Source organism: Rhea pennata, chromosome 2 (genome assembly GCF_028389875.1).
Source record: "Rhea pennata isolate bPtePen1 chromosome 2, bPtePen1.pri, whole genome shotgun sequence".
Taxonomy (NCBI): domain Eukaryota; kingdom Metazoa; phylum Chordata; class Aves; order Rheiformes; family Rheidae; genus Rhea; species Rhea pennata.
In genome coordinates, this window is record NC_084664.1 from 60,019,473 (window position 1) to 60,047,250 (window position 27,778).

The 27,778-nt window shown below is 36.1% G+C and overlaps 1 protein-coding gene across 1 annotated transcript in view; it reads left to right on the forward strand.

Moving 5' to 3' along the window:
• The window catches only part of CNTNAP2 (contactin associated protein 2), a 1,099,877-nt gene that overhangs the window by 669,208 nt on the left and 402,891 nt on the right, over nt 1-27,778 (forward strand). The window contains exon 10 of the mRNA XM_062569605.1: nt 6,458-6,629. Within this exon, the coding sequence (XP_062425589.1) occupies nt 6,458-6,629 (172 nt within the window). The remainder of the gene's footprint in view (nt 1-6,457; nt 6,630-27,778) is intronic.

Genomic DNA, 27,778 nt, shown 5'->3' on the forward strand with positions numbered 1-27,778 from the left:
TGCAAAGTCAGTGACTATCTTTGGACAGACATAGAAAAATTGTAGCTCCCACTCTGGTTTGCCTTCCTCTGTTCCACTGAACTAGGAGACTCTGAAGTTGTATTTATTTTTAGGACAGTGGCTAGATAGAGGATCCAAATGTCTTGAAAAACCCTGTGGTTAGGCCTTCTCTTCCCTGATATAGAACTATGATTTGAATTAAAGAGATATAACTGTTGAACTGCTCTTGTATTTCTTCAAGTTCTTTTCTGTGTGTGCTTGTTTATGCATTTATTTTTTCTTTTTACAGAGATGCAATGAAATGAAGAATGGTTCCATGTTAAGTCATTCAGTTCATTCCTTCTGCAGTTTGTTTAATTTATTTTTTATCTGTTCTTGGGGCAGAAGATACATAGTTTTCTAAAAGTATTGCTTATATTGCTCATCACACACTGAAGGCCACAGTCTGGTCTGATTGAAACAAGTATAAAAATATTATAGTGAATTTTAGGGAGGTATGTTACAGCTTATCTTTTAGTCTCTTTCCTGCTCATTAACATATGAAACTCCTGTAATATCTTCAATGTAAATACACATATGCACACAGAATTTATACTTTATTCTGTGAGTAAAATGTGAGTAAAAACAGCTTTCAGTTCTGTATAAAGTGCATAGAAAATTTAAAGATCACTTGACCTTGTCAAGGGGATGGGGACAAACTCTTTTCAGTTGTCCCGTGTGACAGGACAAGAGGCAATGGGCAGAAATTGAAGCACAGGCAGTTCCGCCTGACCATGAGGGGGAATTTCTTCCCTGTGAGAGTGACGGAGCCCTGGCACAGGTTGCCCAGAGAGGCGGTGGAGTCTCCTTCTCTGGAGATCTTCAAGGCCCGCCTGGATGCAGCCCTGTCTAACATGCTGTAGGTGACCCTGCTGAGCGAGGAGGTTGGACTAGATGATCTCTAGAGGCCCCTGCCAACCTTACTGATTCTATGATTCTGTGACCTCTGAACAATACTGTGCTGCTAAATATCCCGTCAATTTACAAATTCTGTTTCTTTCTTACCATTCTGGATAGCAAGGAGACAGGACATATACTTTTTTCTCACATTGAGTTAGACATGTGGAAATACCTTGCAGACAAAAATCACTGTCAGAGTTGAGATCAGTCACTTTTTCTGCTGGTTGGTGGATTCTACAGCTACTCATGCAGCTAGCTCAAGATGCTACGGACTATGAGTTAGCTTTTCAATTTTTTTTTTTTTGAAAATGAGGGTTTTTTTCATTTAAAGAAGCAAAATACCAAGTACCGTCTGTATGCAAACATCCACTTGTTATTAACTTGCAAATAAAACAAAGATAAAAATAAAAGCCTACTGATGAAGATGTCTCAGAAGCTATGGAGAAAAACTGTCTTAATTTGTATTACAATTCAAAGAACAGCTCAATATTTTAAGTAATGATACAAAATAATCTCTACTTGTCCATTCAAAGTGTAGTACAATATTTTGTTCTTGGGTAAGGTCTCAAAAACAAGTAGTGCATCAGATGTTTAATAATGTACTTTGAATATTTGGTCATTCATTATTATACCATGAACCTGAATATATTTTTCCTTAAACTTCCATTTTTATAGAGTCTTACTAAGGTGATTGGAAGAGAGGCGTAATAGTCCTTGACATTTGAACAGAGATACTGCTTTCCTTTTGCAGATACTTTCACTGTGTGTACTATTATAATATTTATTTTTATTGTATTTTATTATATAAAATGACTTCTAACATAGACAATAGTATGTGTTAAAACTATGTATTTCCTATTTTTTTTTTTTTTTTGCAAGTTTGAATTAAGATCAGTAGTTGGAGTCAGAATTTTGGCAGCTCCAAGTTTGACAGGTCAGAGTCCTGGAAACAAATTTCCTTGAGCTCCGGGAAAAATTGAGGTTCAATCTTTGTCTGACCTTTGCAGTGTAATTCATCTCTTCCTGGCCTGGAAATATGAAAAATTAAATGGTAAGAGTCTGATATTGTACAAAAAAATCAGGAAGAGAAAGAAACCTTAGTATAAAGGACTCTATCAGGCTTTAATGTACATTTGTAATAAAAGGCATCAGCATTCTTTTAAACTGTGTATCTCAAAATTGCACTTTATATGCTATTAGAAATGTACATGTTTTTCCTGTCAGCAAGAAAATCAATGCAGTGTTGTCTTAACAATGTGTGCATCCATTACTTGGCCTTTCCAGTGACAGCATTACTGTCAGCTTTGGTTATAGAACTTAATTTAATTATTATTTCATTCGTTGTAGACAGGATCAGGAAGTGAATCATGACCCAGTGCTGGAAATCTGTAAGGATACACTGCATTATGTGTTGGAAAAAACAACCAAAATATACTGGGTCATTTCCAGGTTTATTTTAAGGCACAAGAATTGCCCCAGATAATTCATTCTGGGATTGTATGGCCAAGGCTGTCCAGGTCTCAACAAAATTAATGAACATTGCCTGAATATCTAATAGTTTGAAAACAGCATATGTATTACACGGAAGGCTTATCTAGTTCCTTTCCTATATGCTGTACTCTTTACATAACAGCTTATTTGTTAACTCTCTTCAGAAAAGTTTGTCTAAGCTGTGGCAGCAATTTTAAAGTAGAAAAAAATGTGAAAGAAGTCTAGTTTAGTGAGAAGCATATGGTTGGGAAAAAAGTACATAAGTCTTCTATTTCCTGTGGATAGGGAATTGTTTTCTGAAATTATCTTTTTGCCTAATTATCTCTTATAGTAATAGTATGCCTGAAATGCCTTGACACCCAATCAGTCTCACAGATAATTTATGTGAGGTACTGTAGAAGTGCATAAAAAGCTCTCTTGCATTTTTTTACATGACTAGGAACAGCAAAGGGAGTAGATGGGCAAATAAAGAGGTATGAGTGAGCAAATTATAGTTTTCATCCATTCAAATATCAAAATTCAGAATCCCAAATGAGTAATGTTTTGTGTGGACCACTCTCTTGGGTAATAGATGAGAGCTTGATTTATGTGATTAACTTCTATTCAGTCTGATATGGTGCATGAAATCTCTGCTGCTATGAAATAAGGCCAAGGCCATCTCTGATATATCTGGATTACTCCAGATATGTCCCTGTGTTTGGAAATGCTGAAACACACATATAGCCCCAACTGTTCTTCAGTAGGACAGAAACCAAACCAGACCTTGATACTGCTTATTGTCTATAGCAGCATTCAGTTAAGCTCTTGCTGAGTGTTTAGTAACTGACTTTTTCCATTAAATTTTTCCTTGATTGAACTGCCTGACAATCATTTAAATGCATACTAACAACCTCAAAGGAGCTGTAAGGATTAGCATTTTTCTGGTGACCTCTGCAGTCTATAGAGGTGAGGGATTTGCTGATGAAACATAATGTCTCTTTTGCTAACATCAGCAGAGCAGGCAGTCATGAAAGCGGTGTCTTGGAGACCTGTGTAGGCAAGTCTTTCTGTTTACATTGCAGGAAAATAAATTTAAGACATAGTCATGATGACAGCAAAGTAAGAGCAAGAGATAACAATATTTCATTAGAAATGATAGCAGTTCTTAATGTGGAGAACAGTGAGCATTTCAAAAGTTTTCAAAAGCTTTAAAACAATGTACTTTCTTTAGCTGGAATAAAATATGAGACTAAGAGCCACTTAGATATTTAGATAGGACGTAATTTCTTGGGATTTTGGAATGTGTGTTCAAGACAGTAATCCACAAAGCCTTGGCTGACCTCAAAAGTGTCTGAAAGGCCGATAATAACAGTATACTATTATCATGCCTACTACTACTACTATCACTGATAGTTCAGACACTGAATCTGAAAATCACTGTATTGAAATGCCTCTGTGGACAGTTCTCAGATGCTCCAAACTACAAAAATCTGTGCACATCATGAAAAAAATCTGCCTAAACATCATCTTAGTTGTAGTATATTGCTGAATTATATATTCCCGACTTAGTAATTATTTCGATCAGACTCTTGTTGCAGTGAGAAGAGTGAATTGTAGCTTTGGATTTTGAGCTTATTTTTTAGTTTGCTTGAAGGTGCTTGAAGGACAATAGGTTATTTTTCATTTTATTTGGATACATTCGTACAATCTCCATGGCTTTGCTGGGATTACATTAAGGGCAGAGTTTACCTTAGTGTTGTTAACCTTGAGTTTAATGTTTAAAATAAAGGAATCATAGAACTGTTTGAATCAGCAGCACAGGCTTCCTACACAGCTCTGCTAATGCACTGAGGATCTGAACAACCATGTGCTTGGTGTTAAGTTTGGGGTTCTTGCTGAGAAGGTGTTATTGCAAGCACTAGGGTTGTTTCAGTGACAGTTTGACAAAAATATGGCTGTAGTGAAAGAGTTAGCTGTTTAAATATAATTGAAGAAAGCACTTCCTAGTAAAGTACAAGTATCATGCTTGTACGCAACACTTTTCTATCGCTCTTCTATTTTCTGTAAAGCCTCAGATGAATTAGTTGGATCAGTCACAGGAAAGAACAAGTTAAAACCTAGGGTGGGTCTCTGAAGGTCATATTCTCTTTTCTTTAGATAAGCCACTGGCCAGTGCATGTTCTGGGAGGAGAATATGATTCCCGTCCCTTCACCTTGACTTTTCTGTCACTCCAGAGTAACAGTTGCCACACTCTGGGATAAGCACAAGTATGGTGGGGGGCAGTTGATCGGATAAGGGTATTATGCACTAGTTAGGCAATTGGAGATCCCTCAGAGTTTTTCCTTCTCCAGGTGATTGATATTAGTGGGAGGGGTGGTTTATCTTTCTTGCTGCAGTTCAAGGCACCTTGTGGCAGTGTCACAGATTGGTCCCACAGGGGCTTTTGACATCCAGGCAGTTTCTTGAAATACCTATCAGAACTCACTTCTGGCATGGTTGCTGTCTGATTTCTGTAACATCCTTGATTAATTCTGTGGCTCCATCAGAGAACTCTGAAGTGAGGACTTACATGCAGAGAAATTTAGGTTACCAGCAAAAATAAATAAATAAATAAATAAATAAATAAATAAATAAATGAAGAGTGCTGGTAAGTGAGATTGTTTTAGAAAATTTAATTAACCTTGATTGGTCATATGGATATACTGGCAAACTTTTGGAGTCAAAATGCCATCTTCAATAGATTTAGACTGTTGTGTATCCAGTTTTTGCTTGTTTTTACTAGCAGTTACCACTTTAAGCAGCATCAGTTGTGAAACCTCAGTTGCTGATTCCTGTCCTCCATTCATTGCCCTCACAGCTTTGCCATTCTAACTATTTGTAAGGCATGTGGTAAACTGCATTCAGGAACTGAATTTAAAAATACAGTCATCCCCTCTTACCAGGTTATTTTTAACCTGGATCAGTTCTGTAATCTGTTTGTACTCTGCCTCCACAAACTGTGGTTTCAATGCTACTGGAAAAGGTGATATGGCAGTGGGGATCAGAAGCTGGGTAGCAAAGTGAGAGAAGGAATGGAAGCTGCATAGTTTGGCTTTGCTACCAAAATAAAACTGTGTCAGTCAAAAACTGCATAACTGGTCATCATCCTAACTGAAGTCCATATAGCCATTTTGCATCTTTCAGATTTTACCTTCTTTACCAATAAACTATTGTTAGCTTGTCTCTCTTCTTTAGCAGATTATGTGTAAATAATTTTCTTTAAGCTTTTTCAGAGTTCAATGTTAAAGATTTATAAGGAGTGGATGAGACTCTCCATTGTCTTATCTAGGGCATTTTTTCACAGGTAAATTGACACATTCATTTCTGCAGGGCATTCAGTTGAACAGTTACATACAAATATCCTCTCTCTCTCCCCGTCTGTTAGCCTGAGTCAAGATTTGAATTCATTCTCTTCTCTTTTAAACAGCCTTCAGAAGGACTGGTGAATTAACACATTCACAGCAATAAAGAAAATACTGCAGAATGTCCTCAGATTTCTCAGAAGTAGGCCGGGAAATTAGATTTCAGGGCTAGTTTTAAGTTTATAGAAAATTTCAAACATCAGTTTTTATTGTACAGGAGGCGAGGTTCCAGAGGAAGCTGAATGAGAATACATGGAATAGATACCATAAAAAAATATAAAAAAAAATCTGAGAAATAGGAATGGGACTCTTAAAATATAGCAAGAAGACAAATCTTTTCCCTATTCCATTAATCTTTGTATAAAGAGAAAAGTAATGAGGAACGGCAGCAGGGGCAGGAGGAGAAGGTGACTGGCAGAAGACTTCTACTCAGTAGACAAAAATTAATGAAAAAATTATCACCTGTATTATATGAATTCACTTAAGTCAATAACATTGCAATGTAACCTAATAACTATAAAATATGTCCTTCTCACTTAGTCTTTTCCTTCTCCTGTCTAGAAAACACATCTTTTGCTGTGAAAAAATGCTAGCTTGAATAATAGCATGGGAAACTAATAATCTTCTTTCTTCTGCTGCTCTACAGGGTTTCCTGTACAGATGAATGACTCCGATCACTCGCTGTTTCAGCATTCGTTTCAAGGATGCATGCAGTTTATTCATGTGGATGATCAACTGGTAGACTTACAAGCAGTGGAGCAAGGCAAGCTGGGAAGCTTTGCCAATGTCACCATTGACATGTGTGCTATTATTGACAGGTACGTTAGAGAGACATCGCTGATATTGCTTAGATACTTTCATATCTGAACATCCTTCAGATTCTGAAAATACCTATATAGTAATAGAGAAAAGGTGGTTCTGACACTGCCAACAATACAGTCAGGGCGATCTCACCTTTTTAGCAGTGAGGACCATGCTTGCTGGATGGAGATGATGGCTTTAAGTCGTGGTTGTGCAGGGTGCAGTATAAAATATATTTCTAACCTCCCTACTCTCATGCAGAGGAGGAGATGAAAAGGTATCATATGTTAAATTCTGTCCACAGGTCAGTAATAAGGTTACCATGAAAAGAGGAAACTCCCTAAAAAAGCACATTTTGTCTGTTTCTTAAATGGCTAGTACTGAGATGTTTTTGCAGCCAGAGTTAGAGAGTGGTAATGTAAACCACTTGGAATATTGATTCTAGAAGTTACAAATAGTTATATGTAAGTGATATAATTGCAATAGTCAAACTATCCTATTCTGTTTATTGTGTCCAAGGGCTATTGTCATGCTTGCAAAATATAAATACTCTTAAAATATTGCTGTTGTTGTGTTTATAGAAGTGGAGTTATTTGTGAGACTTAGAAAATCTGTTTCATAAGAGTGTATCCTAGGCTTAGAATCAAGCTATTTGTGATATTCAGAGGCAAAACGTGAAGCTGATATTATCATTCTCTTACAGCTTCCTTTTTTTAACTTATCCCTGGATACCACCAGTATTAATCTAAACAATTCTATTTAGTTTATTTTTATTTTAAGGACTTTTTTTGGTACAGCAGAGCCACAACTTTCAGAGACACAATTCACCTGTTTTCCCCACCTTAAGAAATGGGTTAAGCTGAGATGGGAAAGAGAGTGAAAATAGAATCTGAAGTGGTTTTAATGTGGGCAATGGTCATAAAGTATTTAAATTATTTTTAAAGTATTTTTTATGTGTCAGATTACTTTTCTAGAAAATGAAAAATAAATAAGTAGAAACTAGGAACTCAACTTTTTTCATGAATACAACCTGAAGTGCCACTGCAGTTCATTGCATTAGAAAAGTGTAAGTGTGAATAGTTCAGAAAGGCTTATTCCTGTTTCCTAAACTGAAAAAAAAAAGAACAAGATAGTGTCAGGCCACAAGAGAAAAAATATGTATTGTCTTATTTAAAGGGACTAAATCTATGTTGATTGTTCAGTATGCTGACTCCTTAGAGAAACAAGCAGTGTCACCTCCGAGGTGGATAGGTTGCAACTCGAGACCCACCAAGCTATGCAAGAGCAGTTTCCTGGAACTGCACTGTAATTTCATGCTTCCTGACAGCAGTGAATTCCTTAGGGAACATAAATAGGTGTGCATGCCTGTACAACAGTGTATGTAATAAATGCACAAACTTTATTAAAATAATCCTTAAACTTTTACCTAAACTGAGAAGAGAAATTTAGAACTATGGCAGATCTTTGCTTTGAGTCTTAACTTTCCAATCACTTACCTTTGTTCATTTTTATTGCTTCTGCATAATAGTGTCTTCTTTGTCAAGCAAACAAACCAAATAACTGGGAAAGATGGGGAGGGAGCAAGTGGCACAGTTCCTGAATGCAGACATCTTGGCTTCTCGTGAAAATTACGTATGTTTTAATCCAGTTGACAGTCAGCTGGGAAGCTGAAAATGGCTTTTTTGAATTCTACTTTGAAATAAGAAAGATTATAAGATCATAGAATCCTAGAATAATTTAGCTTAGAAGCAACCTTTGGAGGTCATTTGGTCCAACCCTCACTTAAAGCAGTGCTAACTTCAAAGTAAATTAGGCTGCTCAGAGCCTTGTCCAGTCGAGTCTTGATGGAGATTCTGCAAGCTGCATAGCTCTGAATAACATCTGCATAGTTCTAGTAAATAAATATATGTGCTTTCATTTCCTGTTGTAAGCTAAGAGAATCTCAGAGAGATAAAAGCTAGTTTGTAAAAATTAAAGAAGGCATGCTGCTTTGGTCTCCCAAAATGCCTTCTCTTCCTGAAGTGTAGATGTAAGTTTACAATAAACCATTTTCAGTAATGTCAGTGTGCATGTTTTGGTGGAGTACCAGTGAGATCTTTTGGCGTGTCAAGGCATTTTAGATTACTTTAGATCACATACCTGTTAAAGCTGAAGTTACAGAGAAAAGGGGAGATAAATTAAGAATTAGTATCACAGGGAAGAAGTTTGTCCTATATGCTCCCACACTCTTGAAATTAGGAAGGCTTCCTGTGGTTACTATTTAGAAGTTTGAATTGATTAATTTTATTTTAAATATTTAATTTTTGGAAATGTAGACTCACTTGGAAGAAAGGATGTGAAGATACATCTAGTTAAGTCTGTTTTTACATTGTGGATAAATCTAGACTTACGTCAGACAGTTTATATTGATCCTACTTATGCCAGTATCTATTAGAAATAATTACAGCATCACTTTTTTTTTTTTTTTTTTTTTTTTAATGGATGGAGGTGTCATGTAGTTTGTTATTTTTAAGTGATCAAGTTTACTTTTTTGTAGTTTAACTTTCAAAGAAACCCATTGACTAAGAAGTGATAATGTCAAGCTTTAGATATGACTGGATCTTAATAAGACAGGCTGTCTGATTAACATCTACAAATAAGCACTTATTTACAACTAGTTCTATTAGAGTATGTCACTCTATATAATGTTTCTATTTGTGGGATTATTTAAAAGATACAATATCATGTGTGCCATGTGTTAGCTTAATTTCATTTCCTTTATGAAGGGAAGATAGTTGTGTGCCTGTGATACTAAGATCTTCCTGCTTTTTCACTTGTTTGGCACTGAATCATAAAGGCTTCTGTCTTCATCAGCATGGAAATTGCTTTCATGGCCACACTTCAGTGAAGACCCCCACTGGGCAAAAAGATAAGCCATCAAATTGAATTATTCTTACTGTAGATTTCAATAATTTGATTGAGGAAAAGAACTTGATGTTGTAAACAGTGGCATTTTTCACTGTTAGCCAGAATGGATGGTAAGAGGGGACCATTTTCTAAAGAAGGACACCCAGACAAAAGGTGCAGAATGTGATGAGTTCTCACGTTCCACTTGACCTGGAGGCAGTCTGTTCTGACATTCCAAGTTGTGTCAGCTGAATGCCTTTGATGGAAAAAGTTTCCACATTTCAATTCCAGTGTTTTTCTAAAACATTTTAAAAAAATAGTCACATTACACTATTACACTTACGCTTGGGGAAAAGATCTGTTGAATCAGCGTCTTTATAGTTCTTCCCTATACACATAAACATTTTGTTACTGTGTCTTGACCTACAAATTGAGATCTTATTTACAGGGGAACACCAAAGCTAAGGAACATGCTCTTTCTGCTGGTGGCTGAACAGTGTAAGTGCATGTAATTTCATTACATGCAGGTATATAAACAGTAATAATTACAAGCAGTTAAAATACTACAGAGAAAAAATAGTCGCCCCTGCTTCTGTATCTTAATTATCTCTAATTGTATTAGCAATGGAAGTCTCATTGTTGTCAGAATGATCAACATGTTGTACTGCTAGTGACAGCACAGGTCCCTATACACCTTCTTTACTTATCATTAACAAACGGAGCTGTTGTTACCGTCCAGATGGTACAGCTGTACTTCAGGATTTTAGCACAGGACATTGAACAGGAATTATTATTCACAACTAATTTATCCCAGCAGCCTCAGAGAATTCTTAAGTTCTCGACTTTATTGTGGCTAAAATTATGGATTTTAATCACTGGATCACAATGAGGAGATGCTAAAATGATTTCAAAATAAAGAATTCAATATGTTGTTGTAGATTATGCAGTAGGTATGTCAATTTTAAAGGAGATCTGTCAGAGTACCATAAGATGTGAAATAACAGAAATGAAAAACAAAACCCAGCACCAAGAATTTTCCTGTGGCTACTTCTACTGTTTTATGAAAGTGTAAAAAGTATGATTCCCTCTATCACAGAAATTAATTAGGTGCCTATTTTCTATAACAATTATTCCACATTAAAGAATTAACGTAAATAATCAGATAGGTCCAGCAGTACCTTTCTGGGTGATTATTGCTCACCTGCTGTAGTGATGCACACTGTAAAACAGAATGCCACCACTCTCATTTAATCCTGTTCAACCACATTTTCCAGACTACGTGATTGCCAATCAAAAGTTGAATTAGTTCTTTTAAATAACAAAACGCAACAAGCATGCTAGTGCATGAGTATAACCTGCAGTATAACCTGCAGCAAGACAGAGATTTTCTTTGGAATTAAAAATGATCAATGCAAATTGTCCTAATATTCTGAGTTTCTCTTTCTTTACATCAACTTCTGGCCTTCCTCTCTGTTCTCCCCAACCCTCTGCTAGTTCAGCAGTGAGGCATTAAGTGAGAAACAAAACAAACATCTTATAGTAATCAGTGTAAGAACCAGATGATACACCAATCTCCATACTTAAAGCAAAATCTGCTTGACAGTTGATCTCTTCGCAAGGTGAGTCCACAACAAGGAAGTAAAATAGGACTGTGGAGATGCTGAAGCCATACCACAACTTCAGCCTACATTGCCAACAGGAGATGACTGGCCATATGGTTGGAAACCACTTCCCACGGGTACAATCTCAATCTGCCCACTCTTTCTCTTTGAAACCGTACAAAATTCTGGTGTGGAAATGGAGATTAAAGCTGTCGTTCAACAACAGAGTTACTCAAGTTTCAAATACATCTCAGTCCAAAAAAATGAGTTTGTAGGCAGAGGTGATGGTTCAGGTTGACAGTGCTTGTGCTTTTAATACCATAGCACTTGTCCCCTGTGTACCAGAGTGTGACAACTGCCAAATTATTTTACACAGGTCAGTAGGCAGCTGGCAGGTTACAAACTCTATAGAGCTGGTCATAAAATAAGTTTATTTTAATTACCTTTCTGCTGATAGTAGATCTTATTTTTCCTCAAGAATTTTTTTAATATGAGAAAATTTGCACTCTCACATTTAAAATAAATAAGTGAAAAAACACTGTCAAATAGGAGGGAAAAGAGATATGCGTGAGAAACACCAACAAAGTGAATGAATTGTGTGTGAAGATTCTCTCTCTTGCATGCAGTTGAAAAAGTGTGGATAAGAGTTGATAACTAAACTTCATCCCACTTACTTGCCATTTTTTTACTTGTGAAATTTAACAAAAAGGCCAATGAGAATTAGAATATATGTTACTATAAAGGTAAAATACTGATATAATATAGTTGCTTGATTGAAGAGGTCTATGTAGCACTTTGTTATCCTCAAGAAATTGGTTTTTTTTTTTTAGTTGTCATTAACTTAAGAGGAGGTCCTCAAAACAGCACCAACAGTGCAGATTTTTTTAAAGTATTCTATTGGACCTCCAGGCTAATTAAGTGAACTGTTACAAGCTATTTTTAGTACTTTGATCATACTAATGGGTTTTGTGTGTTTCAGTGACTGTAATAGCATAGGCTTTATAATGAACTTTCTTCTTTTCCTAAGATCATCCTACTCCTTTATGGCTGCGCAAAGAACGTTTTTTTTAAATGCAAAAAAAAGAAAAAAAAATCTAGGTCCTTCTAAAATAATTTAATATAAGCCTCATATGGAAATAATATTTGGCATTCATTGTGATTCAAGTAGTCATAATCCTTTGGAAATAACTAATTAATTAAGTAAAGTCTGAAATGAACAGAGAGGAAGGGCACAGCTTCTGTTGTGCAAACATCATCACTTACAAGTGAGTAGGTCATTTTACCGAATGGTCATTGCATTAATTGTGTTGCTTAGTAGAGCTAGGGAAGGCTTTGAGGGGGAAATAAACGAAAGTTTTTTTGGAATGTTTAGGATTTGTCAGCATTGTGCGCAGTCTGAAGATAGGTCAGTGGAATACATTAAAGTTTTTCCTTGATCTACAGTTACTAGCTCTAAAATAAGGTGGGAAAGTGGATATAGTGCACTTGCCTGCTTGATTGATCATGGAAAGTATGCATTAACTTTGAGAAATAAGCTATGAAAAGAGCAGCATTTTTGAAATATTTTCCTGCTCAGGTTGTTCTCTCCTGAGCCTGAAAAACAAGCTCTCTAGGGTGGTCTTTGATCAAGGGCAACCACATCCTGTCTGAGCCTTGACTGTGGAGAATGCAGAGAGATAAAACTTGCCTATGTCAGTGCTTGAAAGAGGAATGCAGGCAAAAACCATTCTATGTCAAGGAGGGCAATCACTAGAGCTGTGTGAAGAGCAATTTACTCTTCCATAAAACTTTCTGAGATTAAAAAAATATATTACTGCAGTCCAAAGTAATCCATGATCTTTTAATTTATTATTATTAATGAAAAGGGCAGTGAGAAATAAAGCAGATTGATCAGCACATTCTAGAACAGCTGAGGACACCTTGGAAATAAAAGATGCAGATGAAGAAGGTGCAGAACACAGGCACTAAGGCAACTGAGAAGGAAGCATGAATTAACTTAAACAGGATATACTTAGCAATATAGAGGATAAATAAAAGATGAAAGGAGAAGTTCCTGGCAAAACAAAAGCTAATATGTCTTACGTCCTGCTGTATGACCAGTACTTCACAGTGGAAGATTAGAAGATCTCCTAGTTGCCTTTATTGAGAATAGGAGATGGACCCAAGAGACAGGCATTTACTGTGCTGCAGATGTCTGAGTTGTGACCATAGCTGTATGATTTTAATGCTCAATACACAAAAACAGGGCAGGTCAGTCCCACACAAGTACACACCTGTCTACATTTACTAATCTGGGTAAGATCACTAGGACAAGACTTTGAAAAAAGTCAACTTTTAAAATCTTATTTAAATATTATTAAAAGCTCTTTTGGCAGAACATCTGCTTTTTTTTTTTTTTTTTTTTTTTTTTTGTCATCTTCTAACCCATCAATGATATAGAAATAATTTAATCAAGTGGAGTAATCCGTAAATTATAAAGTTACCATGACCGAAAGCTTTGTGTGGGAATTCATTTCTTGTTTTCTCTTAAATCCATTACTTTACTTGGGGAACTTGCTTGTTTGTGCAGCTTGTTTTACGTTACATTACATGCTCAATTATTATTTTATTTTTGTCCTCCTGTGGGGAAGAGATGAGCACTGAGCAAACATCCACAAAGCTCTCTCTTTCACATGGAATTTATACTCTCACAAGAATAGATGGTAAATATTGACCTGATCCCACAATAATCCTGTCGAAACAGTAACTGTCTGGTTATGCAACTGAATTTTGAAGCCAAACCACTTTGATGACCCTCTTACATTGTTCATCTCATTAACTCGTAACTAAAAAAAATTGTATGTGATACAGACTGCTTATTCTTATTTTTGTATGATTAATACTGTCCTTCTGTTAGATGAACAGTGCCATTCTTCTTAATGATTAGTCATCATTGTATAGTCATTTCAAAAATAAGCAAAAATGGGTTATCATCTGAGTTTTAAAAATTAAGAATAAAATCTTAATCAATGCAAAAATTTGCGATATTGTTTCAAGAACCTTTCATGTTACTATTGCTCTTAGCCTTTAGATAAGACTAGAATTACATCATCCTCTCACTTGAAAATGGATGATATTCCTGTCTGAGAAATCCACATTTTACAAACATAAATGCAAGTGAGAGGATGATGTAATTCTAGTCTTATCTAAAGTCTTATCTCTTTTTTCTCCTGTTTAAAAAAAAATGAATAATCACAATCTAAGCAAATACACTTGTATCAGCAAATACTTACTGATTATATGCTGTAATTAATATAATACGCATGCTAATGCTATGTAGATACGACATCATGCTAATACTGGATAGTTATTACATATGCTTTAAATATTTTTCAGTGACTAGAAGAGAAACTATTGAAGATGTTGTTTCTATGTGTACAATACAGTGCTGATTATGACTAGTTTGAAGATTTTAAGTCATATTTTGTAGGTAGATACCAAGTTGTGAATAAATGCAGTCAGTTCATTGGCAGTATATGTGCCTAAAACTGGTGGACAGAAGATCCTAATGAATTGCTGGAGTTTCCACCATGTCTCTTACGAGGGGCGTTGTTAAGACTGTGTAATAATCTGGCAATAGTTTTCAGTAGTAATAATTTTGACCAGATGCCACTCTTAGTATAAATGTTTGATACATTTCTTGTTCAAACAGACATGCAATAAAATGTCCAAAATAAGTAGTTTATTTTTCATAAAACACTGTTGTAAATTAAGGCTGTTAGGTATGAATGGGGTTTGATTTTCAGCACAAATTAGCTTGCTGTGGAGTTCCTGCTGAAATGAGGTTCTTTATTTTTTTTTCCCCCAAGAATCATTATTGTCTTAAAACTAGCTTACAGAAATCTCTCTTTAATGCAGAATATTCGTAATACTTGGAGTGTAAAAAATGAGTTATAAAAGTTTAGTAGATTAGAGGTAGCCTTGTAATAGTTATGGGGTGCTCTTTAAAGCTTGGAAAAGGCAAGTCGTAACTACAAAATCACTGGAAAAAATAATAATGCTTCCTAGATATGTGCTTTGGCCTTATTCTGACTCAATGTCTCTCCTACTTCCTTTTTTCCAAAAGAAGCACTGAGGTAGTTGTTTCTGAACTTCAATTGATAGTGAATCTCTGCTAGTGTTTAGACTCTTTCAAAAAATGAATGTATATCCATCAAGGAAAGTATTGTTCTGTGTTACATCTTGTAGTTCTCCAAGATACTGAATTCACGGATGTTTTGCAGAGTGATAGAGTATCATCTAATAACAAAACTAAAGGTAGTCAAATCCATTTCTAATACTAGCACATTGAAGGCAACAAATTCATATCATCTGTGTTAGACTATTTTGTTACCCGTAATGTTAGCATTTCTCAGAATCTCAACATTTGTAATTTGTTTATCATATTTTCCTTTAAGGAAAGTACAGCTAGAGGAAGACAGAAGCCTAGATTCACTACAGGGTTTATATGTGATGATGCTCACTAATCTCTGTGCCTCTGCCTGTGGGAATGGGATGTACAGTCACAAGGGAGGTACTTGAATGCTCTGCAGAGTGAATAGGCAAATACAGGCATGGCGGGTGGGACAAGCTATAGCAAAAATACTGAGCAAGGAATTGAGAACCTGATTGTAGACAGATGCAGCCTAGAGACATCTCAGTTAAGAGCGTGCGCATGTCTGCAGTAATGAGGGGAAAACCTCACATACAGCCTTTGCTTCGAACAGTATGGATTTTATCCAACACCTGATTAATGCAAAATGCATAAACACCTTTGTATGTAGGCACAGGAGATACTGAGATGGACCTGGAAGTGTCTGATAATAGCTAAGTGAAGAAAGTTCAGGTTTCCATTGCTTCTAATGTAAACTTCAGGTGGTGAAGCAAACAGTTGGTGTCTTTCTACCTAACTTTAACTGTAGGCACATAAATACTTTTGGGATCACCTGGTGGTTGCCCAAGATCACACGTAAACTAGGAGGCTGAATGATAATTTGAGTGCTGCCTCTCCAGTTGCAGATCAAACTTGTTTTCTGGTAAACTCAACCTTATTTTCTGCAGTACATTGAATGGAGTCAAAACTATAACACAAGAAGTCTAAGATTATAATTGTACCTTTTAGTGTTTGTAAATCTGCAGATTTATGTTGTGCATCAAATTAAAGGCAGGTGGCAATTTTTGATGAGAAATTGAGTTAAAACCTAACCAGGTTTCTTCTGAGAAATTAGAAATAAAAAACTCCTTGGAGGAATATATGTCAGATGTTACTTGCTTATCCTTGATGCCTTCCTGGAAGGATAGTTTAAATGAACTCACTAATATAATCTTGTAGGTTTGGATAAACAGATCTTCATTCATTCCCTGTAAATGTCACCAATAGATTAGATTATAGTAGCTGTTTTTAAAGAAGGGAGTATGAAAAGGAAATGGATATTGAATAGACTTAAATTAAGAGCAATACGAATAGGATTGAATTTTACCGGAAGGAAAAATACTTAATCTATGCTTTAAATATGTTCTTTTTTTCTGGTATGATATGATAACGATTAATTAAACATAAGGAAGGGTCTTATCTGAGTGATTCTAGAAAAAAAGAATTTTGAAGATAATTTTAGAAGACCTAATAATTAGGAAGAGTACTTAGTGGAACTATCCTTCAGGAAACATCTATTTGGTGTTTCCTATTTTAAAGAATAACCTTTAGACCATGAAGTATATGTACCTCAAAAAAGCCATGGCTATAACAATATTTCTATTCAGAAATAAAATTTTTATCTCAGTCTATGCTTCAGTATTTTCAACAAATTTTTCACTTGTTTGATTATTTCTTGCATTTTTTTATTACATGAAACTCATCACTGATGAAAATGATTTAAGTTCTGTAGAAGCAGCTTATAAAAAGGTCGCAAGAATGGAAAGAAATGATGACTGGCAGCAGAGAAAGCAGTGTAGCTAATGGTCGTATGAAAAGTTCCTCAGCTCCAACTCTTCCTTTCAAATGATTGTGGTGGGAACAACAGTTCCCAGCTCTTTCTCAGACTACCCATATATCCAGATGGAAATGTCTGTCTATTCAGGTTCTAGGTCAGGCTCTACTAAGTGCCAGTGTCCTCACAGAAAAATGTAGCGGCCCTACAAATGTATTTTATGGACAGCTTCTGCCCACAGACCGTAAGGTAAACCATGTTGAATGTAAGAACCTTGCATTAGCTGCACAGCCAGTTTTGCCTTATATGACATATCTATTCAGAAAACAACAGCAGTGTAAACTCCATGAAACAGGAGGAAAACCAAATAAACCTATGCAGATTGTCTGTTGTTAGGTTTAGGGCAAGGGAGAGAGACAGACTATCATACTGACTTACCAGTTGCTAAGGAAAACCATACATACGATGCCCATGCATTTCACATTGGCGAGAAATTTAGTGTTTGTTTCAACTTAAGAAAAAGTAATCAACTTGCACACTCATGATTTAAAAATAATGCTGGTTAATAAGAAAATCAGTGTTCCAGTGACAGTTACGTACAATACTTTTCCTCTGGAGGAAAGAGAAGAAGAAAGCATTTCAAACTCATACCGTAAGGCAATGCCTGGATATGAAAAATGTTGTGTGTATAGAATTGTTCCTAGGATTTGACAGTCTTTACAGAAGACTGCCTGCAAGGGCTTTTAGATCAGGAAGTTAAACTGAACTGACATGCTATAACAAAAGAAGACATTTTCTCTAAGGTATTATAGACTTTAAGCCTATGGAGATATTCCTTATACATTGGAAAGAGCATTCGATTCTTATTTCCTGAGAAGATAATTGTTGCACCTGTATTTGCGCCTGTGTCAGCTGCCATGCATTCAGCTGGTAACAGCTCTGTTTTTCTGTGCTTGAGAGATGGTTCATGGTTAAGTCAGACTTGTTAGATGGCAGCAGTTAATTTGACGTCAGCTTTTTATTTTGGCACCTCATCGCGGGTCTATTTAAAAATTGATGAAATCTTGGGGAAAGAATGCCAGTTTTCGCTGGTCCTTTTTAGCATTTTTCATGTCACAACATTGCCGTAGTTGTGATTAATCTGTATGACGTCATATGGATTCCTTATAATCAATGTTTGGAGCTACTGTAGATCACTGTTCAAAAACCGATTCAAACAAGTTAACAGAAGGATTTATTTGATTGCTCTCTATCAATCCATCCTTATTCTATTATGAGTTTAGGCAGCACTCATTTCTAAGGCAGCGTTGTGAAATGCTGTTCAGCAGTATTGGTTTGACTGTGAGAGAATGATTACCGCCAACTGTCCAGTGATTGTATGGGAGTACTTTGAACAGAACTGGTGCATTATATGAAACATTTAATTTGGATTTCAGAGTTTAACTCATTAAATAGCTCCCATTGCCTTGTATGGAATTGTCATGATCTAAAGGGAAGATTTACTTACACACTGAAATGCTGTCAACATTTTCTTTCTTTGTTCATTTTCAGATAGTTAATGAACAAGTTAATAAGAAAAAGTACTCCTAAAGAAACAGACTCCATGTGATATAAGTCTAATAGTATGAAACATGAAAGATAATTTTAAGAAAAGACATCCAATGCTGTCTAGCCTCTAATGTTATTTGTATCTGTCTTTTTGAGTAGATATTCTCCCCTCTTTGTAAAATGTGATTTTACTCAGCCTCCCAGTTTTTAACAGCTTCTGTGTTTTCACTTAAAACATCTACTTCCGCAGGAATGCTACTGACCTATCTTTCTGGATTTCTATTAAATACTGAGTACCTTTCAGATCAAATTTCTAAAGCTTATGAGTGTGAAAAGCTGTCTAGACATCTTCCTGCTGACAGCGCCAGTCAATGTGTATACGTGCACACAACAGTCTTAGACAGACTCTATTAATTTCCTCGTCTTCAAATCAAAGCTGGAAGTTCACTGTCAATTTTAGTGAAGGTAGTTAGTATTTTCACCTCCCTCTTCACTTTTCTACTAAAAAAAAAAACAACAAAAAACAAAAACCCTATAGATTTCTGGGAAATAAAAGGAATCCAGCTCCTAAAATGTTTCTTTCTACTGCAACATGAAAGGCAATATCTGCTCTTTTTCTCTTTTATGTCTAGAGCTATCGATCTGCCTTTTCAATACCAAAATTGCTGCTTTTTTTACAGTACTATATACCTTAGTCTTGCCTTATGATTCCTTTACAGTTGCTTCTTTAGAACTCCATCAATAGATTAACTCAGTGCCATGGTACAGTCTGACCTTTTCAAAATCATGAAATCAGTATAAAAATGCTTTTTTGCTCAGACTCACAACTGACACAATATAGTCTAGAATTTACTGATATTTCGTTCTCTTTCACACTCTCTTCAATTTATTTACCTTTTTATTTTAAGGTATAGTTTGTACTAATGCTACAATAAGATCTCTCCTACCTGATATTGTGCCTTTTATGTTAAAATTTGCTCATCTGAAGCATTGCTCAAGGGACTATCACTTGTCATTTCTGATCTTTTATTGGCATCTTATTGTTTGATTCTGGGAACAGTTACACCTCTGAGAACAGTTAGAAGTCTTCAGGTATATTCACTTTCCTCTGATGGCTTGTGATTTTCACTCGAGATCAATCATAATATCAAGAGCTCCAATGTTTGGTCAGATAATCCCCTTTGACACATTTGTTTTGTGTGTTTAGTATTGAGAGTGTTTATTTGGACTTGCCATCCTAATATTTCATACTTAGTATTACATCGGTGGTTGTCAGCATGTTCCAACCGATTAATGCTTCACTGGCCAAATGACAATTATTCAGAAAATGGCAGAAAATAAATGATGACCTTTTCTCTTTGACTGTAACTCATTCTCTTTCATCTGCTTACATAGGAGCAACCTCATCTATCTCATTTACTGGTTCTTACTTTAGCTGTCCTGAAACCTGTTACTCTATAGCAGTTACCACCTAGAAATACCTTTATCTCCATCTTACTGACTCTGTCCTTTTTTAAAATTTTATAAAATATATTTTTTCTCCATTTCTTCTGTATTAATGTTTTTCTTTCTCTGCTATTGTTTGTTACTTGACCATGTAACTATTATTTATCTCAGTGGTACATTTCATAGTGCAGTTTGTATGAAAGGTACACTGCAATGTATAGCTGGATTGTATTGTCTCACAAAAGTACACTGTAGTTGTCTTTGAACAGTATAATTATATTTTGAAAGAAGTAAAATTCCTGATTTGACATAAGTGTGTAATGATACTCTTTAGTGTTAGAAACTCATTTGAACACACAGAATTTTGTCCTTGAAAAATATGCCCTCTCCTTTTTTTTAACACTACCAGTCATCATCATGTATTATTTAATTCTAACAGATGTATACCTGTGGGCTCCTTTATTTTTTTCCACCAAACCACAAGCAGAAATGGAAAATACAGCTACTAATCACTGTAATGCGAAATACTTAACTTAAAAAAATCTGAATACCTGCTGAAATAAGTAATTTATTATGTAAATATGAGAAAAAGAAAGTTAATAGTGAAGTAGTCAAGAAATGAGTAGAAATGTAAAAAGTGAACTTTTTGCGGGCATACGAAGCAGAATAGGATGGTTCAGGGAACTAGTAAGCAATGCTTGTCAGACAGAATGAGAGAGGCTTCACTAAATCTTTATCATTTCTAAGCAATATTGCTACTTGTATTGTGGAGCTTACTGTTTTTGCTATAGAAAGTGACAGTGGATTTTAGCTATAGCAATGTCAATTCTGGATTATTCATGAACAGTAAATTGACTTTGAAAATAGGAAACTGTATTTTAAATCAGACAGACACAAGAGCCATATAGCTGTTTAAATGGTTTAGGCAGAGGCTAAATCCTTGGGGCGGGAAGGAGAGGGTTGTACACAGCACGGAAAAGGGGACTTCTGCTTCAGTGAATCCCTGTGTGATCAATAACTGTTTCTTCAAGCAAGCCTAAAAGAAAGTAAAATCTTGTTCCTGGCCTTCCACTTCACATTTAAGCCATAAAACAGGGAACAAGTTGCTTTGTGTAAAATGTGTTATAAATTTGTGTTTGTCTAAAACAGCCTGCTGTGTAAGTTCCTGTTGTAGTTCTAGTTGGGCAGAGCACATGGAAAGTTTGTGAGTACGATACCAACAAAGCAAGCCCTTAGGAGCCAGTGTACTGGCATTTGAGGAAAAGGTACCTCTTCATCCAGACAGACCCTTTAGATCACCTACTGTAATCTCAATAAATAGAGCAGTCTGTCCCTGGAACAGTATTTTTCCTCAGATCCCTGGGACACAACAAGGTACTTTAACCGTTAAGAGTATTCCAGTGGGACAAGAGAAAGGTGCCAGCACCACAGAAGAGAGATGGCACTTAAAACTGCGTTTCCATGATTTGAATGTGTTTCTCACTGCTAATTTGATTATATGAACAGTGATCGTAGAGTATTCATTATCTGTGAAGGAATAAATTCGACATACATAGAAAACTCTTGAGTTTTATTTTGTGGTAAATAAAAATGCAGAAGAAGAGTAGACTTAAGCTAGTTAGGTTTTAGAAGGAAAGGCCTTTCAACAGAGAAACAGATGGAAAGGCCAGAAGCAGAGTGGAACAAATGAACTTTTTAAAAGGTTAGCATGCTTTTTCTGCCAAAATGATTGGCAGAAATGAAAATAACAGAATAGTGGTATTTCACAACTTTTATATGATATGTATTTGTCATGATTCTTGCAATGACATTCAACAAATATTGAATAAAGAGACATGTTAATAGAAATATAGAAAGTGTTACACCTAGGCTATGCATCTATTTTATGTAAGGTCTCAGCTATTTTATTACCACATTATAAAACAGGAGCTCAAATATAAGTGTCAAATGAGAGTGATTTATGTTTTTTTCTTGTAGTTTACTTTTAGCTTTGTGCTTAGAAGATTAAAAAAATATTTTCACAGATATACAAGTCCACCTACCCTCTCGGTCATTATTTTCCTTTCACATTCTGATTATTCAGGCCTTTCCTCACTCTATGTGATTCCTTTGTACGATATTAATGTGATTCGTAAAGTTACATGAAATACTGTCTGATAAAAGGTGCTGATGGTACTATTTCAATAGAGAAGAATAATGTTAGAAGTCTCTCATATGCATATGCGGATATCTTCATGGGATCTTTGAATAAAGCAAGAGGATATCTTTTATTAAAAGGAAAAGTAACCCATTTGCCATCCATAGTTTTCAGTGCATGGCTCTTTTGTACTTTAAGAGAATTTTTCTTTCATTTATCTTGCAGACTGTGAGAACTGTGAATGATAGGCTACGTGTTTTGATGTCCAGCAATCTGTTCAGATATACCTGCTGATGCTATAGACCCTTCTGGGTTTGCTTCTAAGATTTTACATCTGCATCTTCAAAACCTGAGTAAAAATACTATTAATTCAGGATTTAACATACTCTTTTTAAAATTTCCAACACAGATCTCCTCAGATTTACAAGCAAGTTAAGTCAGTCTTTATGGTCCTAACAGAACAGATTGTCATAGATTATGAATGGAAGGATCTATTAACATCACTTAGCCTAACCGCCTTGCAGTACAGAAGATGAAATACCTTACAATATACATCCTTCGACAATGATACTTTTGCCCCATTTCCTTTTCTTTTTCTTTTTTAAGACAATCTTAACATAATGATTTCAAGACGTAGAAGGCCTTCTGTATCTTCAGGTAATTGCTCTCTAATACTTAATTGTCTTCATGATTCAAAGTATATATCTTATTTCAAGCCTGAATTTGTCTAGCTTCAGCTTAGAGCTTTTAGATCTCATTACAACCTTTGTAACTAAATTAAAAAACATCTTCTTTTGAAAATTTCTTTATCATAAACACCAGAAGTTTCTTTGAATAAACCAAAGAAGTGGAATTTCCATAGACTGTGGCTAGCAGGTGTGATTTCCCAGCCTCAGATAGTTCTTAAAAATTGTTCTCAACCTTTTGTCCTCTGACCGTATTCTTTTAAAAACCTAGGCTTGCAGCACAATAAATACAATTTTTGTCATTACTAGCAAAAGGTCACAGGCCTTGTACTGACCTGACCATGCTAGGTCATCTCAGGACATGTCTGAGTTTGCCTTGGCCTGAGCAGATTGTAGTTTGTTTGCCAGCGGCCAAGTGCCTGTCCTGGCCAGGCTTCAGCTTAGTGAATCCCAGAAAAGGGCTGACAGAGCCTGTCGTCCCTGCATAACAAGCAGTAACCCTTTGGGATAACTGAAGTTGGGAGATGCTATTGTGCAACTTTCAACCTTGGCTTGGGAGCAGATCGGGAGGACTGTGGTGGAAAATGTATAAAAGTAGCCCCAAGGGACCCCAAGGCTGAGGAGGAAGGGTGCCCTACCACCACAAACAGCAGACTTCTCATCGTAACCTTTCCTCCCCTATACTTGAGGAAAAATGAAATGTCAGCCTTAGGACCCAGAGGGACACTGAAAAGATGAACGTAATATCAGCTAAAAGGATAGATACTTGGAAGACTTGTATAACTATTTAAGTGTGATTTTAATGAAACCTTTTTATATTAGATTTTTTGAATCGTTAGTCTGTTGAGCATTAACTAGGCTAACAAATTCTTACTTCTACTTCTAAGACATGTCTCTTTTTGCTCATGGCAAGATTTTGAGTCAAGCAGATAGAAGAACTGAAACTTTCATTTAAGTCTATTAAAATTCAAATTGTTCAGGTGCACTCGTTTTACCAAGAACCTAGGTCATTTTCATAGCATCCTTTCCCAGTTGTTATTTATCATTTGAAAAATATTCAGGAGTCCTAAAAATTTATAAACAACACTTCTGTGTAACTAATCCTTCAAGGAACTTGGTATACTTCGGTCTGCAGCAGCTGCTGTTACATCGCTTGATACCCAGCTGACAGAAAAGCACAGATCTCTTTTCCACTCCATGAGCTCCATCATCACTTGTTAGTTCTATATATTGCTTTACCAAAGCCTTATTTGAGTTATAATCCCCAAACAAAAGGATCTTCTCTAACAGAGCGATACTACACATTTGGGAGTTTCTTAATGATCATCACCAGAATAGGTAACAGATCTATTCAGATCTCTCGTAGGAACATTTGAGTAGTGATCTTCTGCTCTTTTCTTTTTTAGGGCGTACCTTGTGTAACTAAGCTACGCATTTGGCCCTGTGTTCTGATAACACAATCACTTCTGTTAACCAGATTTGTGATTCCACAGAAATTGTATCAACCTTGCTGGATTTTGATCTTTCATGAGCTATATGGATTAGAATATTACCATTTTTCGGTTATACAGTGATTGTACCTTATGTCACTATTCCTGTCCTTTTGATAGGTTTTATTTCAAGCTAAGCCACCTCTAGTTTCTTAGGTCATCTCAATTACCTTTTTCAAATATTGACAGATATTGGCTTCTTTCCAGACCTCCACATCTCCAGTGCAGTGTTAGTGTTTCTTTAAAATTAACATTAATAATTTGATGACCTCTCAGCCAATTCTTTTAATGCTCTTGGATGCAATTTACCTGGTCCTAAAAGATCTTAGTGATCACTATAATTGTTGCTTCACATCACTGAAACTATTAATCAATGGAAAATATTTTGTTATGGTTGTAACATAAGTATCGTGCTTCTTTGTAGATCCTGAAGAATAATGGCAATTCAGTAGTTCACACGTTTTCTGCTTTATTTTAGTTTTAGCTTTCTACTCTAGTGTCATATGCTCAATATAATTGAGATTTCATTTGCCTCAATATACCTTCTCACTTTGTTAAGGATAGCTTATATTTTTTAATTGATAATAGACTATTGTTTTCTTATTAGTGCAGATCGTAGGTAGCACAGCCAGTCTTCTCTCCCATTCTTTTTGCAATGAAACCTGAGATATCTTTGCAACATTTCTCTCCATTCTCCATGAATGACCTGTGATGCAAAGGACAGTCTGTTCCTTTCCGCGTACCTAGAAAATCTTGCAGTACTGATGCTTCTCATTTAGATGTGCTCATAGTTACATTTCCAGTTTGGAAAACAGATCTTCTTAAGTCACTGTGTCTACTTGTATTACACTTTGGGCTATATCCTTTTGCTAGCAGCACATGAAATTACGCTATAATCATAGGAAAACCCATCAATTTCAGTCCAGGGATCCATTTAGCTTTCAAACTGCTGTCTTACTGCCTCAAGCAATGGGTTTCTGCTAGACAATTTGTGTGTAGGATTCTTAGGAACATTAAGGCTGTTTTACCAGTATCAGCAAGAGACCTCCAGCATATGTCTTGCAGATTGAAGTACCTCTCAATGACAGATTTTTTTTCTTCATACATATTATAGATTTTGCAACTCTATACACTTTCTTCTAAACCTTCAAGCTACTGCTAAGCAACATGCCTGCGGGTATTTTGAAATTGCCTATGGGTAACTAGTGACAATTTTAATATCCAGAAAACTCTGCTAAAACAGAAGGAAAAAATGAACAAGATTTGTCAGTGTGAGTTAGATCACTGGTTGTTCATCCTTATTTGACATAACCTCAGAACTGTGAAAGCTATTAAATAAACACATGGGTTACTACATTCATTTTTAAAATGAAGTGATGAAGTACTTCCTTACTTAGAGTCCCCAAGGGGGGGAAAAAACCTTATCCAACTAATATGACCTTTCTATTTAATCCTTATTGGTGTTCAGCTGCATGTAATAATTTTGATATTGTCAATAACATTGTGCATTACATTCCTCAGATCTAAGAGACCAGGATGAAAGTCTACAATGCAGCCTATTAAAATAACAGTAAGCTTTTTATGCAAGAAACCAAACATTGAGAAATGATGTTGAGTTACTATTCCACAATTATTAGAAATAGGTTTGTTTATGTCAGCTAAAAGGGAAAAGACAGGTAAGCAGAGTCATGCTTAGCTAAATTCTGGTCTTGCTAGCCTCACTGAGCTCAGGATTTTATTGTTTTTCCTATTTCTTCTCTTATAGGTACTTCTAATTTTTTCTGAGTCCCATGTGAATTAAATCCTGGACGTAAAGTAGTTTTTTTTTTTTTCATAAGTAATTGTGAGAAGCTCGCAAAAGTTTTCTTTTTGACTGTATCCAGCTGAAGCAAAGCACACCGTAGAGGTTAGGTGATACAAAACCATAGCTGTCAGTACCCTTTCTTATAAAGTTCTTTCTCTGTGTTTGAGAGCCTTTGTTCATCTTTTTGCAGTGATCTTCAATAGCGAGATTTCAAACAAGGAAGTGTTTACAGGCAACTGGTGTTTGCTTGACTATATGCTTACTATATACAAGTGATTGGAGCAATGAATTCAGTGTCTTTAGCAGCTAGTGACAGATAGTATACGATGATCTCACTGCGGTGGCATCACAGCTCTCATTCTTGTATATGCTAGAATTTACTAACCAGCAGTACTGCCCTTGTATTCCTGGCTGGTCCTGGGATCCTGCAAGGTCTCTGTGGGGTCCAGCCCTGCTCACTCCCTCACCACAACCTCCCCTTTTGTCTTGCAACCTTATCTCCTTTACTGCAGAGCATCTTCACCCTGATTGCTCTTGCTGCTTCCCAACAAAAGCCAGAGCAGAGCAGGGCACACAGGGACTGGGTCGGTGGTGAAGTCCTTTGAAAGGTCTTTTCAGCTGGTCACAGCCCTATGCAACCCAAGGTCACAGCAGCACTTTTTGTGAAGTTCCAAATTAAAGTATCCAAGTAGGACTCCCCTTCCTCATCACTGAGCCTCCACTAACTGGTGGCTTGATCTCTGATCTGCCATCTGAGCAGAGCTCCTGACAAAACTAGGCTGCTTTTGCCTGAGAGCTGAAGAGCTCTGTGGATCGTTCTGCTGAAAAGGCAAAATCCTCCATCACCACTTCATTCACCGCCTTGTTTGCCTCATGAAGTCCCTCAGTGAAAGGTCTAGATCTCCTCAGCTATGTTGGAGCTATTGGAGAGCAAAGAATTAGTAAGGTGGGAGTTGCACGTTCACTGACCCCACTCTGAAAGAGTTTAGTAGTGTTGTAGTACTTCACAATGTTTTTATTGGACACTTTTGTCGGTGCAAATGTCACACAGATTCAAATAGAATTGCCATCACTTACAGAAGCAGTCTTTCTTAATGTAGATTACTATGCTTTCAAAACAGTGTAAGAAAGACAGCCACAGTCACAGTGTAACAGTGTTTACTTTCAGGCTGTTAACTTAAGAAAACACTTCATTTACGTGTGCAAATTTTTATATTACTAGGCTGAAACACATCCAAATTCTGGGTTATTGATCACTCTTTTCGGATATTCTTTCTGTTATGTATTTCCATATTCAACCACATTTTTGTTGTTGGTTTTGAGATTTCCAAAGAGCGCATTGTATTTGCCATATGGTCTGTTTTCAGCTACTCCGGTGTTTCATTAACTTATATAAATTCTGTCACGTTCTGTCATGTGTTATTTACTTCTATGTCGGATGAAACATGGTTGATAACTCACTAATCCAGTCATTAATAACAGTTTCTCAGTTTAAACTTAACAGATGATATATAAATACTATCTCACCTTACTTATTACAAGTGGTGCTGGGGTAGAGGGGGATGCTTTCTCTCTCTCTCTCTCTCTCTCTCTCTCTCTCTCTCTGTCTTCCATCTCTTTTGC